At 64.2% G+C, this 17,693-nt stretch overlaps 1 protein-coding gene across 1 annotated transcript; it reads right to left on the bottom strand.

Annotated features, from left to right (window-relative positions):
• Positions 1 to 309: 309 nt before the first annotated feature.
• On the bottom strand, positions 310 to 16,034 carry FA2H (fatty acid 2-hydroxylase). Its single transcript, XM_026107387.2, has 7 exons — positions 15,759 to 16,034; positions 10,166 to 10,255; positions 7,416 to 7,558; positions 7,185 to 7,291; positions 4,323 to 4,495; positions 3,152 to 3,404; positions 310 to 1,716 (listed from the first exon to the last, which is right to left on the bottom strand). The coding sequence occupies exons 1-7, from the start codon at positions 16,017 to 16,019 to the stop codon at positions 1,637 to 1,639; spliced, it is 1,107 nt and encodes a 368-aa protein (XP_025963172.2). The 5' UTR covers positions 16,020 to 16,034; the 3' UTR covers positions 310 to 1,636.
• Between the last annotated feature and the right edge of the window lie 1,659 nt (positions 16,035 to 17,693).

Raw genomic sequence — 17,693 nt, 5'->3', positions numbered from 1 at the left:
ACCTTGCAGCTCAGCGTCTCAGCTCAGCAGAAAGACGGCCTGATGTTGGGAAGCGCGGGGCGGCCCATGACGCCATTGCCCAACTTCGGGGAAGTTAAGAAAGTGAGCTGCAGCCCTGGCCAGCTTCCAGGTAACAGAGCTCAGGTCACGCTTGGCCGCTGCGGGTCCCCTGTGCAAGGGGAGCTCCTCGCCCGGCAAAAACCATCCCCAGCTCCCCAGCCAAGCACAACACAGGGATCGGTGCCTCCCCTCCCAGCGCAAGCACCGAGTGGCACCTGCACCCTGCATTCACCCACGCTCACAGCCGTGCCCTTTTTAAAAGGTTTTATTTTTCAAAATATACAGTTTATTTACAATTGTGATGCCCACAGTTTTACATACAACCTTATTCCAAACCTTTAAATATCTGCAGTAAACATTAGAAAAAAAAATAAATCACAGGATCAGCAAAAAAGGCATCTCTTAGCAATTCTGTTCATTGGAGTTTGAGTTTCAAGTAGTCAATGTCTACAAAAAACATTAACGTGATAAATCTGGTATAGAGATACAGTGCGCTGGTTAGAAAAAGGCAAAATACAGACCTGCGACATCCCCACCCCGACGGCGGCAGGTCCCAGAAAACCCTGTGCTGGGAGCAAGGAGAGAAGTTGGCTTTTCAGCTGACCCGAGATATGAAAGCCCCTCGGAGAGTTAAGCGATGCTGTGAAACGCAGAGTGCTGTACGTCTCCGGGAGGGTACCCGGCCCCGGGGCACAGCGAGCACCCAGAAGTGTCCATCCCGCAGGGGCAGGGGGCTGCCGGTGCCTCCCGAGGGTGGGATTCCCGGTGCCCCCCGGCCGCCTTTGCTCGCCCCAGCGCCGGGCGAGAGGCTTTGGTGCACAGCGAGGAGGAAACCGGCCCCGGGAGGCTGCAGAGAGGCGCGAGGCAGAGGAGGGAAGGCTGGCGAGCAAGAAGCATTTGGCACTTCATCTCTCGGGCAGCTGCCGGGCCGCAGAGCTGCCTGCGCATCAGTGGCACCAGAGAGGAGGGCGGGCGGGAAGCAGAGGGCTGGGGGCACGCCGGTGCGGGAGCCGGCCCGAGCGCCAGAGCCGCCCGTGCGCGGGGAGAGGGCAGCCCTGGGGATTCATGCGGAGCAGGAGAACCGCGGCGAGCGCCCGGCCCCGGGGGAAGCCTCGCCGAGCCCAGTCTTGCCAGCTCCTCCTCCCCGGTGCCAGCGCAGAAGCGGCCGGAAGGGGTAAAGATGCGAGATGGCGCAAGGCCGCGGCAGCACGGTATCGCCCCGCTGGCTCCGCGGGACCCCTGGCGAGAGCAGCTCCCAGCTCCCCGGGCCGATGCTGCCACCGTGCCAGGGCAGCCGGGTCCCTAGCACAGCCCGCGCTAGGAAACCCAGGGCCGCCCGCTCTCCGGCAGCTCCTGGGTTTCGGTGGCACCGCCGCGGGTGGGCCGGAGGCCAGGGGCACCCCGGCATGACCGTCTCCATCCAGCCTTGGGAAGGAAGGAAGGAAGGAGAGGCAGGGCCAGCCCCGCTCAGGGGGGCCGGCTGCAGGGCGCCTCATCATGCCGGGGGAGCACGCGAGCCCCATCTTGGTGGGGCGGGTGAGCAGCAGCGAGCGAGCCGGGCGCCACGCTGGGGCCGTCAGTCCTCTTTCTCAAAGGTCTCCTCGGGGATGAGCGTCTGGAAGGGGTAATCCCAGAAGCGGGTGCTGATGCCGAAGCCTGCAGGGCAGTGGAGAGAGCACTCAGGGGGACGGAGGCGCGGAGGGGACCCCACCGCCAGCCCCCGCGATGCTTGGGGACCAGAGGGAAGGCCAGTGCTGGGATGGGAGGTCCCCAGCTCAGTGCGAAGGCGATGAGGAGGCTGCCAGCTGCCCTGCGGCCGGGTGAGCAAGGCTGACGTTTCAGGGAGGGAGGAAGGCGTCACCCTGCCCTGGGGTGACGGCAAGGAGGAAGAGCGGAGGCAACAAAGGCTGCGCCCAGGAGGCGGCTGGGAAACACCACCAGCCCCGCTCACGATAACTTATCTGAGTGGGGCGCTTTCTCCTAGGAAACCGGGCAAAGGGCAGGTTGAGCAAGCGCCGGGCCGGGGCAGGCCGAGGGAAGCCCAGGCCTCACCCCACGCCTGCCAACGCCTCTCTGTGGCCACCCTGCTGCCTCCCAGGAGGAGGAGAGTCCGCCCTGGGCGCAGGCACCCAACACCTCCCCTGGCCCCGGGGACGTCCCTCCGCCACGGCACCCCCGGGTGCCAGCACCGGCCAGTGAAGGGGGCTGCTCCCGGCCGAGGAGAGGCTTTGCGCCCGGCCACGGCAACGCACCGGCGTGCCCCACGTTCAACGCTGGCCGAGACACGTTCAGAAACACCGGGGAACCTTCTGCCCAGAAGCCTCTTCACTACGGTTCCTCCTCCCACAGCTCCTGGCCATAAACAGGCTCACGCAACTACATCACCCCATACGCTGCTGACCAAGCAGTGCAGCGCTTGGGTTCAGGTACTCCACCCACACACACAGGACTCCACAACCAAGCTTGGTTTCAAGCCTTTGATGCCTGCTTCTCAGGGAAGACCAAGGAGCATTTCGTTCCCCCCCATCCCAACAAACATCACCTATTTGCACCCCTTGGAGCATCACAGACATGCCTTAGCTCATGGGATGCACCCTCCCCAAGTCCCAAATTTAACTTCAGCATTGCACTGCAAGCGCTAAGGCGCCCGCTGGCACCAGGCAGCTAAGGCTCAGCCGTGAGCGCCCGTGCTGGGGTGCCCCGAGCGATGCAGACTGCCTGCCATCCCTTTGGGGAACCGCAGGCAGGGAGGAGAAAGGGGAACCCACACCTCAACCTCAGCCTTGCAGCAGAAACCAGAAGAGCAGCATGATAAACCCAGGTACGAGCCTCTATGAGGGACACCAGATGGATATTTCAAAGCACACACGTGCCACACCTCCCTTCGCAAGCCCGCGCCATTCCCCAGCTCGGCCAGGTGCCTCCGCACAGCGTTTCCCAGCCCGGAGACCCGAAGGGGTGCTGAGCTTCCAACATCTCAGTGCACCAGCTAAATCCACAGCACCGAAAGCGAGCGTGGTTCCCAAAGCCTCTGAGCTCTGCCCCCAACGGGACCAGCACACCACCGCGCACCGGGGAAACCCACCATTACCTGATTTTTGGTGTTCAAAGTGGTGCTTTACATGATAAGCCTTCAGCCCGTACAGGTAGGTGCCTTTCTTTGGCGAGCCGTAGTGGAGGTAATAATGCATCATGTCGTAGACCACGTAGCCGCAGAGCCCGCCGACGAACATGGAGAGCCCCAGCACCTCAGGCAGCAGGACGCGGAGGAGCCAGTAGAAGACGACCACCACCAGCGACGCCGGCACGGGAGGGAAGACCAGGCGGGAGCTGTCAAAGGGAGACTGGGAGCAGAGAAAGACGGTGAGAAAGCGAGCTCCCAGGCTGGGCGAGCTAACCGGCTGGCAACCAGCGGGTTGTCCCCCTCCCAGGACCCCATCCCGCCCAGGAGCTTGCAAAGTGCCACCGGGGAGTTGGGCACAGCCCGCTGCAGACCCTGGCCAGGACTGGGGCAACCCTGTCCCCAGACAGCTCTTTCTTGGCCACTACATGCTCAAGCTGGAGCTGGTTGTAATTGGAGCAGTGGCCTCTCAGAAAACTCTTTTGCTGGCAATCCCAAGGAGAAGAGAAAAAAAAAAAAAGAACAAAAAACCCCAAAACCCCCCAAATGAGGAAGAATACAGCAGTCCAGCACCAGCAAGGATTTAACACAACCCCAAACTGGACCCCAACTTCAGGCTCAGGTGTGAGCCACAGTGCTCCTCCAGTTGCACTAACGCAGCTCCAACTTAGCACAGCCGAGGAACTGGGCCGGCGCATGTGCACTTAGGACACTCATTTTTGGAAAAGCCAGCAGCAAAGCAGCACCCAGAAGCCTCCCCATCCAGGTTTATCTGGTGGCGAGACCAGCCCTTTGCCAGCAGCTGATCTGCCCCTGCCCACGCAGCAGAAGGTGGCCAGGGCTCTCGGCTCGCACGTCGGCCTGGCTCTGATGGGGATGTTTCCTCCAGCGAAGCTAGAGGGAGCCCATCGCTTCTACGTCTTTCCATTGCACAGCGTCAGCAGAGCTGGTAGGTTTAACTCGGGCTCTCGAGGAGCCGGTCGCTCAGAGCCCATCTCCCGAGCGTTACGTAAGGGCCCCGCTCAGGGCAAAGATGCCACGAGTCACGTCGAGCACGCACGAACAGGCTCCGCCTGAGCAGAGGTCACCGTTCCCACGCCCGGGGCCCGCGCGGGGCTGCCGCGGCAGCGTAGCCACTCACCTTGTGGTGCTGGCCATGCAACAAGAAATGCAGGGTGATGAGATAGTAGTTACTAGCAGGTGGCTTCATGTGGAAGACAAAGCGATGGATGAGGTACTCTATCAGGGACCACAGGAACATCCCCAGGAGGAAGATGAAGGGGAAGCAGTATTTGTGCACGGGGATGGAGTACTCTACACAACGAGACATGCAGCAGTCAGCAAGACAGGTGGCCCCAGAGACACAGCTGCTCCGCACCTCGCTGCTCCCCTCACCCCTCCTGTGAAGCACCCGGATTCGTCGTCTTCCCAGCAAGAAGCACTCGGCATCTCCCCACGCAGGGATCCCTGCCAGGCAAGAGGCCTTTCCAGCCTCTCCTACAGCTTTCTCAACCCTCCTTTCTGCTTTCTCATCTCTCCTCGCCCCCTCTTTCTGAAACACTGCCAGCCACGTCCTTTTTTTTTTCCCCCCCTATTGCCATTCTCTGGTGCTTTTGGCCATCTCCATTCTCACTTTGGGGTGCAAATGCAGCTTTTCTCCACCAGAGCCCCCAGGCTCTGCTGACATCGCAGACACCAAATGGGCTAGAAGCAGGTAGCCCAGATACACACACAAACAAGTGGCTCTCACCCAGAACTTCACTTCACCAAGCTGCCAGAACTGCAGTTTTGGGGGAAAAATGCACCAAATACAGGGTTTGTCGTTGCTCTGGAGGGGCCCCGACTGTCCCCCGGGAGAGCCTGGTGCTCACAAACCTGCTTTGCCCACAGAAACCAAGCAGGAGGCACCTGATCTACACCGACATTTCAGAACCAACGCTCGCTCAGCAAAGCAGTGTTTCCAGCTCGTCTTTCTGCAGAGAATGGTCTTGTTGGGAGTTTTCCCCCACAGAGCATTTTTCAGCCACCTCCTCCTTGCAGTGCCGGCTGCCAGCTCTGCTTCTTTGCTAGCAATTTCTGATCCTCCAAACCCGCATATTTTGGCAACTGGAAAAATAACCTCTCGGCAGTGAGGTCCCAGCTGCTGCTTTCTCCCCAGCAGAGCAGGGAGGGTGCAGCTGCGTCGTGCACACCACTGTGCAGGTCTGAGGCCCTTCCTTCCTCATTGCGTTTCTACTCCAATCCCTCCGCTCTGAAGCGGAGCAGGAGCCTCCTTTCCGAGGGCCGTCGCACCCCATCCACCCTCGCCCCTGCTTCCCAGGGGATGCACGTTCCCCTCCCGATCCGCTCCTCCTGATCCGTGCTAAAGAAAACCAAGCCCCTAGCCCCTCGCTGCCTTCCCAGAGCTTGCCTCTTCCATGCCTTTCCTGGAGACCAGCCAAGAAACCGAGGTCACCCTGCCTCTACACGCACATCTCCTTCGAGCAGGCACGCTTGTTTGAGCCCTCCGATGCCTCAGCGTCCACCTGGAGAGGGCGAGCAGCTCCCAGCCCTCTGCCGCAGACCCTTCCCACTGCTTTTAACCTTGCCAACGAGGCCTGCAGGCTGGGATGATCTCAGGAGCGAGGGAAAACCCACCTGCAGTTTGCACCCCTCGACTGTGCTGACCCTGCTCGCCCAGCCCCGGGGTGACGGACCGCTCACAGTCAGGCACGCGGCAGGTCCTGCCTCCGGACCCTGACTGCGCTCGGTTTGGGCTGAAAAATTTATACCCTGGACATCAGGGACTCCAACCTGCCTCTCAAATTGCACCGCCGTGGCGGACGCTGGGCTAACGCAGCAAAGGCATCTCCTGCCTGAAAGCGGGCTTGCAAGCGGTCCAGACGCCCTGTTTTTATTCTACTTCAAAAGGCAGGAATATAAAATAGCAAAGCCTGCTGAGAGAGGACCCTGGGCCCCTTTCCAGCGGCTCCGATTTTCGGCTACCCCCGGAGCGGGGCAGGTCGGCAGCCGGCTCCCCGGCCTCCCCCCAGGCGCAGCCGCCGCTGGCACCGCGTGGCACCTCGCAGAAAAGGAGCCGAGCGGACGGGGCCGCAAACAGGGCGCTAAAAACAAAGGACACAGGCTGCCCCCGGGCGCCGCGCCGCCACGGCACTTGTTGTTCCCGGCCGAGCGGACAGTGGGAGATTCAAGGGCAGGCGCTCGGGGCGAACAAGCCTCGCACTGTGCCGGGCCGGTGGCCCCGCCAGCAGCGCTCAGAGCCGGGTTTGTTCCCCCGCCGCGGCACGCCGGCTCCCTTCGCCAGCGCCGCGCTCAGCTGCCGCCCGCCGTGGGCGTCAGCGCGGGGTGGCACACGGGAGCACAGCGAGCTGGGCCATGCAGGTCCCCAGGGCCCCTTGGGGACAGGGGAGAGCAGCACAAGGGGGCTGCCCCTGTGCTTTCGGGGAGGGGTTGTCTCCGGGGCGGCTGCTCTGGGAGAGGCACGGACCTTTGCACCCCTAAAAGGCTGCCGAGAGCAGCAATTTCTTCCCCACTTCTGGATCTCCTGCACGTGAGCCCACAGGGCCAGCTACCGATCCCTATATCCTCCCTCTCCTCCTCTGCGGGGATTGCCCCATCCCTGCTGGCAGCGTCCCCGGTGGGAGCTCGGAGCTGGCCGGCAGCCTGGGCAGGGCACAAGCTGCACATTCAGGCAAGAGGACACGACGGAGGCAGGTGACCTCGGCCTCTAAACCAGCGCGGGCAACGGCGTGCGGGAGACTGCATGCTGGCGACGGCCGGGTATGGACACGGGGGTGAGTTCACTGCTTTTGCATGCGACTGCTCAAACATGCAGTGAAGGAGGTGACGGGCAAGAGATGCAGGTGCGGCAGCTCCCCAACACCACTCTCCCACCCCTTTATCACCAGCCAGGTCATATCTGCTGTCACGGAGCCTGGCTCCCCTCCCCTGCCCAGGCACCGGGGCTTGGGCTCGGCTCTCAGTGCTGCTGCCGGCTCGATACCTGTTGTGAAGGAGGAGAAGAGTCTGGTGTTGCCCTGAGCCAGGGACGTGTAGCTGACCCAGCTGAGATAGAGCACCACGGGAGTCCACACCATGAAGACCACGTACCTAGAGGGGAGGCACGGAGGTGTCAGCGGGATCGATGCTCAGCTTCCGGCACCAGTCCCCACGGCGCGGAGGGAGGCTTCACCCTCCTGCCATGGGGGGGGCCAGGGGCGGTGGGGACACTCACCACGCCGTCTTGGAGAGGGCCTCCATGAAGTCCGAGTGGAAGAGGCGGATGGGCCGATCCACAGGCTGGTGCACCCACTCGTCGTACTTCTCACCCAGGTGGCCCACCTGCCACAGCAGGGGCTTGCGCCAGTCCACCAAGTCCTGGGAGAGCAGAGAACGGGGCAGGGTTTTAGCGGCCCTGGCAGTATCACCCTCTCCTTCGCGCCGTCCCATCCTGGCTGGAAGCAGCCGAGCAGAGCTGAACGCACCGTTGGCCCCGTCTCCCGCAAACGCGGGGCTGAGCTGGCTCACGGGCTTCGCCACCGTGCTGCCCGGTACCCTCCGCCGGCGGCTCAAGGTGAACACTGCCGTACCACGGCCCGCCCGCCCCACGCTGCCGGGGCTCAGCAGCGGCTCCAACCACCGCGGCTCCCTTCCCCTGGAGTTATCAAGATCAAATAGTGACCGGTCGCCAGGCCGGCAAGCAGCCAGGAGGACTAAGGCCGCGTTCCTGCGGCAGCTCCCCCTGCCAAGGACATGGTCGCATTTGAAGATGGGCTGGTTATGGAAAAGTGCGAAGGAACCCAGGCATCCGTGGCGGCGTGCACGCACGCCTGTGCACACGTGTGCAACCAGCTCTGGGCCAGAAACAGAGGCCCAGCCAGCAACGCTGCCTATCAAAGCTTTTGCAATTGCTCAGCAGCTCCCAAGATGCATTTTCCACGAAATAAGATAAGGCTGGATAAGGCTGTTTCTCCATCCCGCCCGTGCCCCGGGACAGATACTGCGTGAGTGCAGTGAAGCCCTGGATCTGCCAACTTTCCATCAGCAACCCAGCGCGGCGAGAGGGCCGAGGCAGCAACCTGGCAGCCACGGCTGCACCATGAGTAATCTGGCAGCAGTGACAGCAGGGTGCCCAACGCTGCTGGCTCCCACCGCGATGTGGCAAGCTCCGACCGAGCCCGTGGTGCCCCCACCTCGCTCCGGTGGCGTTCCCACGCCTGGCTGCAGGGTCACTGCCGCCTGACTCACTGGCCACTTGCTCAACCGGCCGTCAGGGAGAGCATCGCTCCCAGGCGGCCTGCACCAGCCCTTTCTCTGGGAACCGCCTTTCCCGGCGTAAAGCAGCTATCAAGGCTTTAAGAGGCTGTGGCAACAGGGTGTGGATCCAGCCATCAGCATCCGCTGTGAGCCCGGTGCTTTGTCTTCCTGATGGCGAGAGGGATGCAGCCACCCCTCCGCTGAGCGCCGCGTACCCCGGCACTAAAACCCGGCCGAGGAGCGGAGCGGCGAGCCCTGCGGAGGCAGGCCGTACCCGCCGCGGCTCTCCGCGCTGCGGGCAGAGCTCCGCCGTGATTTGCGCAGGTTACTCTCGGGGATGCACAGCCCCGACTCTCCCCGACGCGTCTATCCTCTCTCCACTCCCACACACTTGGAAAGGGAGGAAAAAGCCATAATCACCAGGAACAGCGTCGCCTCCCCAAAATCCACTCCAGCTGCTTGGCCGAGGAGGAAGCTCCGCACTTCGGGCATTTTAGCGTTAAGGTGCGAGGCTGGCTGGCAGCGGTCCTTTCCCAGGCTCTCCTTCTCCCTCCCACACGCCCCAGCCACGGCTGGCACGGGCTCCGACGCCTGAGCGAGGAGGAGTAGCGCGGTTTTGCCAAGCGACAACCGCCACGGGCAGGGGAAGGGTGCCGCGATGGCAGCGGGACAGCTTCGCTGCCTACCGAGAAGGCGGCGCTGCAGCCAAAAACGCCACAAGCGGCATGGGGAGAAAGCCAGACTCTGCCACCAGTGCCCGTACATGGATGGACACTATCTCCCAGGGCCAAAACCACCACAGCGAGGACTGCTTCACCTGAGTCCCAAAAAACGAGCCTGCCTCCTTCCCGGCGAGCCCAGCTCTGGATATCACCGCTCAGAGGGATGGCAGAGCCACCGGTCTCCCTAGAGCTAGCCTGACATCCGTGTCCCGCCAGAACCACGCCTGCCGTCCTCGGGGGAGAGCCGCCATCGCGTCTCGGAGGTGGGACGGGTGCGAGGCCCCGCAGGGACACCCCGTCGTGCCGCTTGACCGAGTAACCGGCAGCTCAGCTTGTGCTTTATTCACAGCTTCGATCCCAATGCAGAGACTTGTGGATCCCCCAGGTTCCCCCAGCTCCAGCAAGCCAGGAAGAGACAAAGTTTGTACCCACCCGCAGGACCTGAGGGTGTCCCAGCTGGCACCAGCTTCGACTCCCAGCTCCTTTCACTCCCCAAAGCCAGGCTTGACCTTCCTACACCCAGCGCCCCAGGCACGCAGTTTCTTCACTGCTACCTGCCGCTTCGGGACACGCAAGCCTGCGCTGGGCGTCACCAAGGTGCCACCTCGGACCCGGACAGGAGCTAGGCTGTCAGCTTTCTGAGTTATTTTGTCCCCTTCCCTTAGTTTGGAAAGACAACAACTGCTGTCCAGGCAGGAGAGCTTCGGCCCCTCCTCACCTTCCATCCCCTTTGGCACCCTCCAAACACCGCCTGCCGTCCTAGGACCTGAAGCCACCCCAGGACCCGAAACCATCCCCTCCTGGAGCGCTGGCCGAGGCAGGGCGCCTTGCTCGTACCCCATCCCTTTGCCTTCCTGCAGGAGGCAGGCGCCAAACTGGAGTCCGGCCTCCCCCAACACCACGCAGACAGGACGGGCAGGGTTTCACCTCCCGGAGCCAATCACGGACAGATGCTGCCAGTTCTTGGGGTCCCTCGAGAGCCCCCCAACAAACACCAGGCTCTCACCTTGTCCAGATCCACCGTTTTGCACCGCGGATCCATCCTGTTTGTCGTCTGAGCCGCCACATCTGCCGGCCTCTCTTCCTCGAGGAGGTTCTGAAACGACAAGAAGGGGACAACGTCGTTGGTCTCCTGCGGCTTTGGTCTGCCGTCTCCTCAAAAGAGGGGGCACTCGCTCCTGTCAGGGCTTTTTGGACATTTTTGCAAACTTGCACCGCTGAGGGTTAGTTTAAGGTATGCATTCGTTTTGGGTTTTAAACTCCAAAAAAGCTTAGCAATCAAATTCACAGCTAAATTCCACCCCCCCCCCCCCAAAAGTTACTTGAGCGTAAAACAGGAGGTATCTTCCCTCCAAACACCCCCACGGGCACATGGCAGGCACGAGCACTGCCCAGCAGGGCAGGAGAGGGCGGGAACGGCCGAGGTCCTGCTGAAAAATGCCGCAGGAACAATTGCCTGGTTGTTTCGCTCGCGGCCCGAAGCGTCCTCCTGCAGCACGCAGAGCTGCGGCGGGAAACTGAGACCCACGCCGGCAAAGTGAGCTACCCAAAAAGGTCCCCCCCTTTCAAAAAAAGCTAAGGAGCAAACAAGAGGGGAGGAGCGGGCAAACTGTGCTACACTTTGAGCCCTTGAGCAAAGCCTGTTGCAAGCCCCACGCGCGCCCAGGTCTTCTGGGAGACAGGCGGCATTTTTGGAAACGGAGCCCGCTCTCGGGAGCGGCATGCCCTGCTCTGCACAGGGCGGCCGGCGGCACTTCCCCGCGGCACCGCCGCTCTCGCCGGCTCCCGGTGCCAGGCGCTGGGAGGACCGACGCCGAGAGGCTCGCGGGGCAGGAGGTTACCCGCCGCCCTGTTTGCGCAGCTCAGTGCCCCTATCGATTTCTAACCGGCAGCGGGGGGAAAGGGAGGGGGAGCTTTTAGCATAGCGGCAGCCTGCATTTTGGGGAGGGCAAGCTGGCTGTGCCAGCGGCAGCACCTTCCCGCGTGCCCGCGTTTCAGCTGCAGGCTGCCGTTCTCGGAGGCCTGGTGCATTACGCTGTTGCAATGAATGCAAAAAAATACATAACAGCCTGGCACCGTCCTGCAAGCTGCACGCTGCCTGCCCGGCTCCCTGCTCGCAGCGCGGCGGATCACCTTCCCGCAGGCCGCGAGCCCGGCGGGGACCAGCCTGAACCAGCCCCGCGCACGCTGCATCGGGAAAAGCGACAGGCGCCGCCGAGCCGGTATTTGTAATGAACCGGCACCAGCTTTGCTGCTCCCCGACCACGGGGCCGCACAGCGCTGCAGCCCCCCGGCCCTGCCGAGGCCCCCGAGGGGGCCGTGCATGGGCGGCAGCAGGGCGGCGTGCCGGGGGGAGCCCACGCCGGGCGAAAAGGCAAAGCAGCCGGCAGCAGCTCGCAAGGGCACCTTTGGTCAAGGTCAGCGGGCTGCAAAGCGTCTCTAATCGCAAGCGGGGCGAGGAGGGGACACCCACACGCGGCACAGCCTGGCAGCGCGGTCGCCGGACCCCGAACGCGCACCGCCGCGGCCTGGAAGCGCTCGGCCAGCGCCGAGTCGGTGCAAAAGGACCTCTTGGTTTGAGCGCACCGACTCAATAGGGAAAAAACAGGAGAAACCCGCTGGTCCGTTTGCCTCCGGGCACCAGGCGAGGCTGCTTCCAAGACAGCCGGGTCCCACTCGCGCGGCTTTGCCGGCGGCAGAGGCTGCCAGGCTGCGGCGTGCCCCCTCGCAGGGGAGCGGGGTGGACGCCCCGGCTCCGAGACAGGGCATGCCAAACATGCCTTCTCCCCAGCTTTGCCGCCCTGAGTTACCCATTAACCCGAGGGCAGGGCCCGGCAGCGCGATGCCCACGTGCTTTTGCGGATGTGCCTGTTGCGGAGAGCCGTGGTTTCTCCCGGCGGCCCGGCCGGGGCATCGCCAGGCGGGCACGGCTCTTTGCGGGCAGCCTCCTTGCCCGACGGTCCCCGGGCACGAGTGGGGACGGCAGGATCCCCCGCAGCCCTCCGGAGGCGCTTGGCCTCCAAAATCCAGCAGCGGCACGGGGGAAGGGGAAGGAGGAGCCACGTCACCGCGACGGGGCGGACAGGACTTTACTCCGCCACTTCCTCGCGACGCTTCCCAGGCCTGTTTGCCGATACCAGACACTCCTTGCGGGACAGGCTGCCGGCCCCAGCTAGACGCAACCGAAGCCCCATCCCAGAAGGTGCAAAACTGGTATGCGAGCGCGCTGCCCAGCCCTGCGGCAGCCCCTTGCCTCGGGGCGGACAGGCGCCGGGAGCGAAGCAGCTATTTCCAGCCATGGGAGGGAAGCAGCTATTTCCAGCCACACGGGCCTCGAGCGCCCAGCAGTTTTAACACAAGCGCTTTGCCACACGAGTTTGCAGCATGACCCAACGCTGCGGACTACCCGCAACCCCCGTAGGGGTTTCCCGAAGGTCTCCACCAATGTTTCACACTTCCCACGCTCCTTCCTTCAGCCCGATGCCATTAAATGCAAAGATAGGAGAGAAACATCCCTTGAAAGGCAGCCAGGAGGGCTGCGTTATGGGTCAGAGCCGCGCTGCGGTCGCCCTCCTCCCTGCAGGTGTTTTGGAAGAAAAATCTGGTCTAAAATACTGGCGGCTCCTCCCCGCCCAAGAGGAAGCGCCGAGATACGAGGGCTCACACTCTCCGCCTCGACGCTTGCACCACTGGCCCCTCCACGAGGCTGCCGCCGTGGCCCAACCGCCAGCAGGAAGGACGCTTAAGAAAGCTGGGCTGATGCAACGGCCCGGCATCCCTCCTCTCCTGCCCTTTCCGAAACGTCCCCGTGACTGCAACCCCTCTGCCTGTGCTGCTCCCGAATGTTGCTTCTCAAGCAGGCAGGAGCGAGCTGGGCAGCGCAGCCACCGCCGCGGCTCCTCCTGGAGGGACCGGGCTGCTGGTCGGCGGCTTCACCGTGTTCCCCAGCGTCTCTCATGTCAGGGAGGATGACGGGGCACTTGCACAGGGGCTAGAGCAGCCCCCCAGCAGCCCCACCGCTGGTCTGCAAGCCAGCGATGCAAGCAAAAATCCCACCGCCTGCACGAGGCTCTCCTGCACCACGACCCTGGGTCATCTGTTCAAAATAAACCCCCAAACCCCCCAAAAACAGCCCGAGGAGAAGAGGAGCCGCTGACACCGCCGAGCCTGCCAGCACTGTGCCACGCATGCCCCTGCACGCAGGAGCGGGGTCCACGGGGTGCCACCGTGGAGCCCTTGCTCTGCCCCACCACATTCCTCCTCACCTCCCGCGAAGGAGGCAGGAGAAGCAGGATTTGCGTGGCTGCAGGAGCAGCGGAGCCCAGATGCAGCTGGCATTGCATGAACCCCGGCGCCTCGCAGTGCATTACCTTGCCGGAGGTCCCCGAGCGCGGCCAGGCACCGCTCACAGAGCGGCGCTTCCCCCCCAGCCTCGAAGCCTCCAGCAGCTTCACCGAGGTCCTAAATCAAACATTCTTTGCAAAAGATGCCGACGGTGCTGCTGCAAGGAATGGTCCTGCCCGCCCCCAGAGCTGGCAAAGCCACACAGACATGGGCAGGCCATCATCAAACCTAAACTGCATCAAGACGGGGCTTTTGGTGGGCCCCCAGGATGCTTCTCGCTGGGCCGGAGCTGCCTGCAGCACCCTTCGGTGGGGCAGGTACCCCCGGCCTTTCCAGCAGCACCCGCCGATTCGAAGGGAGCGGAGAGGCTGGGTCACAGCATTGAGCACTGGGTGCAGCATTGAAAGGAGGTTGAAGGTAGCTTAACCAATTAATTAAACAAAATGCCTAGTTGATTATTACAACGCTTCTCTGAATATCACGCGAGTGCCTACCCAGGAGCGATACGCTGTGAAGGAGAGCAAAGGCAAGTCCAACCTACGCATCCAGAGGATGGCCGAGAGCAAGGAGAGGACAGGAACCAGGGAGAGGGACAGGTGACTTTTAATGACTCACAGATACATCACGCAGCCCTGACGAGGCTGTGATGAAAGTCTACCATTGCTTAAATTGAAGGGATAATTACATGCTCCATCTCCCCTCTAGCGAGGCTGTTAAAGTCCACAGTCTAGTCTGGATAATTATCATGCTTTGCTTTGATCTCTTTAAATGCTGCTTTTACAGATTAAAAATAAGGGGGGGGGGGTTAATTTCCGTTTAGCACAGTTGGGCTCAGTGATTCACGCGGGAAGTCTCCAGCACTGCCGGACCAGCCGGCCGGGTGCCGGCCGCCACAGGGGCGCTGCGGCCGAGGGGCAACGCCGCCCCCGGCAGCACGGCTCTCTGATTAAGCCAGGCTCACATTTAAGTAACTTGTATTTCCCCGGACTCCTGAGCCTCCCGGCTTCACATCCAGTTTAATCACAACCTGCTTTGCAGCCTGCCAGAACTCAGCAAGATTTCGGAGAGCCTCTGACACCCGCAAGGAGGTCGGTGCTGGGCAGCCGCAGGGACCCACAGCGGTGGGGGAGCACAGCCACCGGGACCCTCGCCCAAAACCCTCTTCGCAGGGTGTCTCAGAGAGGGGCCACCGCGAGCCCAGCCAAACAGCACGTGGTTATATGATTCACCGTGACTTTGTCCCCGGTTACAGCCCCGGGATGGTTTATCTAGTGCCAGGTAGTGTCTGACGTCCCCTCCTCTTCGGCTTTATCACGCAGCGTGTTTGCACTCGCGCAGCGGCGCTTCCCCTTCCAGCGGGGCTGCAGCGCGAGAACCCGTTCGGCCGGTAGCTTTGCGCAGCCGAACCCGTCGGGCTTGTTACGGCGGCGAGGAGCCGCCGGCGGCGGGAGGTGGCCGAGGGTCCCAACTGCAGCACTACGCGTGCCGGGGGCCGGCACGACAAGTGGAGCCCCATCTATCGGGGCTGGGGCATGAGAGCCAGCGGGGAAAGAGAAACAATAAAGAATTGCAAACAAAAACCCAGGAGGGATACGAGGCACAGCCGGCAGGTCACTGCCCCACGCCGGGGTGGCCTGCAAGGGCAAAAGCGGGGGAAGAAGAAAAAAAAAAAAGAGAAAGTATCAGCTGTGCTGGTGTTTTCTCTTCCAGGGGACGGAGCAGCTCATGGCCTCTCCCGAGGCCTCTGTGCCGCGTGGAGGCCCCACAGCTCGGTGCCCCCCAGGCAGGCCTAGGGCACCCAGCGCTCCTGCCTGCCCAGCACCCTGGCAGGGACGCAGCCATGGGGCAGGAGCCAGGCCAGGCACCGAGGACCCACAAGCACCTGGCCTCACAGATACAGGGCCTGGCAGGCCCCAGAGCGCTGAGGAGCTCAGGCATCCGTGGGGCTGAGCAGCCCAGACCCCCTGCCTGGGGGCCCTTTACCTCCTGGACCCTGTGCGCCTGGGGACCCATGTATCCTGGCCCCATACAGCCCCTGGCCCTGGGGAGCCCTGCTCACCCCGAACCCTTGCACCCCACAGAGCCAGCCCCAGGGTGCCAGTGCACCCTACACAACCTGGGCCCTATGCACCCATAGGCGCTATGGGCCCTGGATGGGGGGTGCCCCACGCAGCCTATATACCCTGCACCCCACGCACCCCCACACCCCCACACCCCGGCAGCCGCGCAGAGCACTCGGGCCGGCGCCGCGGTACCTGCGCGGCGGGCTCCAGCTCGCCCACGTAGTACTGCTCCAGCCAGCGGCGGGCGTTGGCCGAGTGCCGGTGCGGCGGCCCGTCCAGCGCGGCGCTCACGTCGGTGCCGGCGCGGCGCCGCAGCAGCTGCTCGCCGCCCGGGTGCAGCCGCACGAAGGCGCTCAGGTCGTAGAGGCGGCGGCGGCAGCGCACCAGGCAGGCGCCCTGCGCGCAGCGCGCCCGCACCTCGGCGGCGCTGAAGGAGCGCGGCGGCGCCGCCATGGCCGCAGCCGGAGCCGCTGCCGGAGCCGGAGCCGCTGCCGGAGCCTCGGCGCGCGCGCGGCACTGCCGCCACCTGCCCGCCGCCGCCGCGCATATGCCGCCGCCGCGCCCCGCCCGCGCCCCGCCGCCGCGCCCCATTGGCCGCGGCTGCCAGGGGGCGGGGCCTCGCCCCGCAGCAGGTGCATCGCCCGGCAGGGGCGGGGGGGAGGGGCGGGGCCAAGGGGGGCGGGGGGGGCGCTGGAGGGGGCGGGGGGGGCAGCCCGGAGGGGTGGTGGGTGCCGGGTGGGGCACGCCGGGCACGGCAGCGGGGGGGCGTGGGGCAGCCCGGAGGGGTACTGGGGTGCGGTGTGGGGCACCCCACGGGGGGGTAGGGGGGGTAGGGGGCACCCCGGTACAGTAATGGGGTGAGGGTATGGGGCACCCCGGGGGGAATGAGGTGGGATATGGGACATGCCGGAGGGGTTATGGGGTGGGATGTGGGGCACCCCTGGGGGGAATAGGGTGGGATAGGAGGGCCCCAAGGGGGGAATGGGGTGCGGTATGGGGCAGGCAGGGGGGAATGGGGTGGGGTGTGGGACCCCAGGTTCAGTAATGGGGTGGGGTATGGGACGACCCCATAGGAGAAGGGAGGAGATGCAGCAGGGAGGGCAAAAATGCCCGGGCTGGGGGCGGGGGGGGCGTCCAGCAGCAGCAGCTCCGAGCTGTGGGGAACCCTCGCTCCCTGCCGGGGGCCTGGAAGAAGGGGGTCGGGAAACACGGGGAAAACGGCCTTTCGTGCGGCTTTCGAAGGCGCTTGCGCGGCGTCGCTCTCGCTTGGCCCGGCGTTAAACGAACCCTCTAATAGAGACGGACGCGAAACCCGGCCGGGCGCCGGCTCCTGCCTCGCCGCCCCGGAGGGGCCGCGCCGCCCGGCCTCGAGGCCAGCGGGCGCCCCGTGACCGGGATCGGCCACCTTGCAGGGACGCGGCCCGGGGCCCGTCTCCTCCCAGCCCAGGCCCGTCTCCTCCCGGCGCCCGCTGCGGAAGGGCAGGAATTTCTCCGCGTGGGCCGCGGCGGTTTCCAGCCCGGGAGGTGCCGCCTGCCGCTCGCTCTCCCGTTGAGCGAGTTTGAGTTTTCGCCTCTTTCGCTGCCTGGTTGCTTCCTGAACGCTGCAACGGGGGGTCCCGGCTCCCCGTCGGAAGCCCCCCCACCCCCGGCGCCCCAGCGGGCGGGCGGGCGCCCTCCCCGTGGCGCCGCCGGCCACAATGCACAAAGGCGGAGAGAGAAGCTCCGTTGTTGCGGCCCCACAATGGAGCTGGCGGCCCCGGGTGCCGCTGCGGGGAGCCGCCGGCCGCCCGGGTCCCCGTGAGCCTGAGCCCCCAAACTGCCTCTTCCTCCCGAAAAGGACGCCCCGCCCCGTCGGGGGGCCCGTGGCACCCCCTCGCAGCGACCCCGGTGCTGCCCCCGTGCAAAGAGCTGCCTCCCCAGCCGAGCTGGTCTCACCAGCGGCGCAGGGCCGGGCGTCCTCTGCGGCCAGGCCGGCAGCACCAGCCCCGAGCGTTTCCCTGCCGGCCCCAGCGCCTGCCTCTCCCAGCAGCCTCCCAGGAGCCGCGGGGCCCTGGAGAGACCAGCGAAACCCCAGATAGGCACCTCCTTCCCTCGCCTTCCCTCTCTCTCTTGGCCCCAGCTCCCCAG

This window comes from Dromaius novaehollandiae, chromosome 13, assembly GCF_036370855.1.
Source record: "Dromaius novaehollandiae isolate bDroNov1 chromosome 13, bDroNov1.hap1, whole genome shotgun sequence".
NCBI classification, from domain to species: domain Eukaryota; kingdom Metazoa; phylum Chordata; class Aves; order Casuariiformes; family Dromaiidae; genus Dromaius; species Dromaius novaehollandiae.
This window is presented reverse-complemented; position numbering and strand designations above follow the sequence as displayed.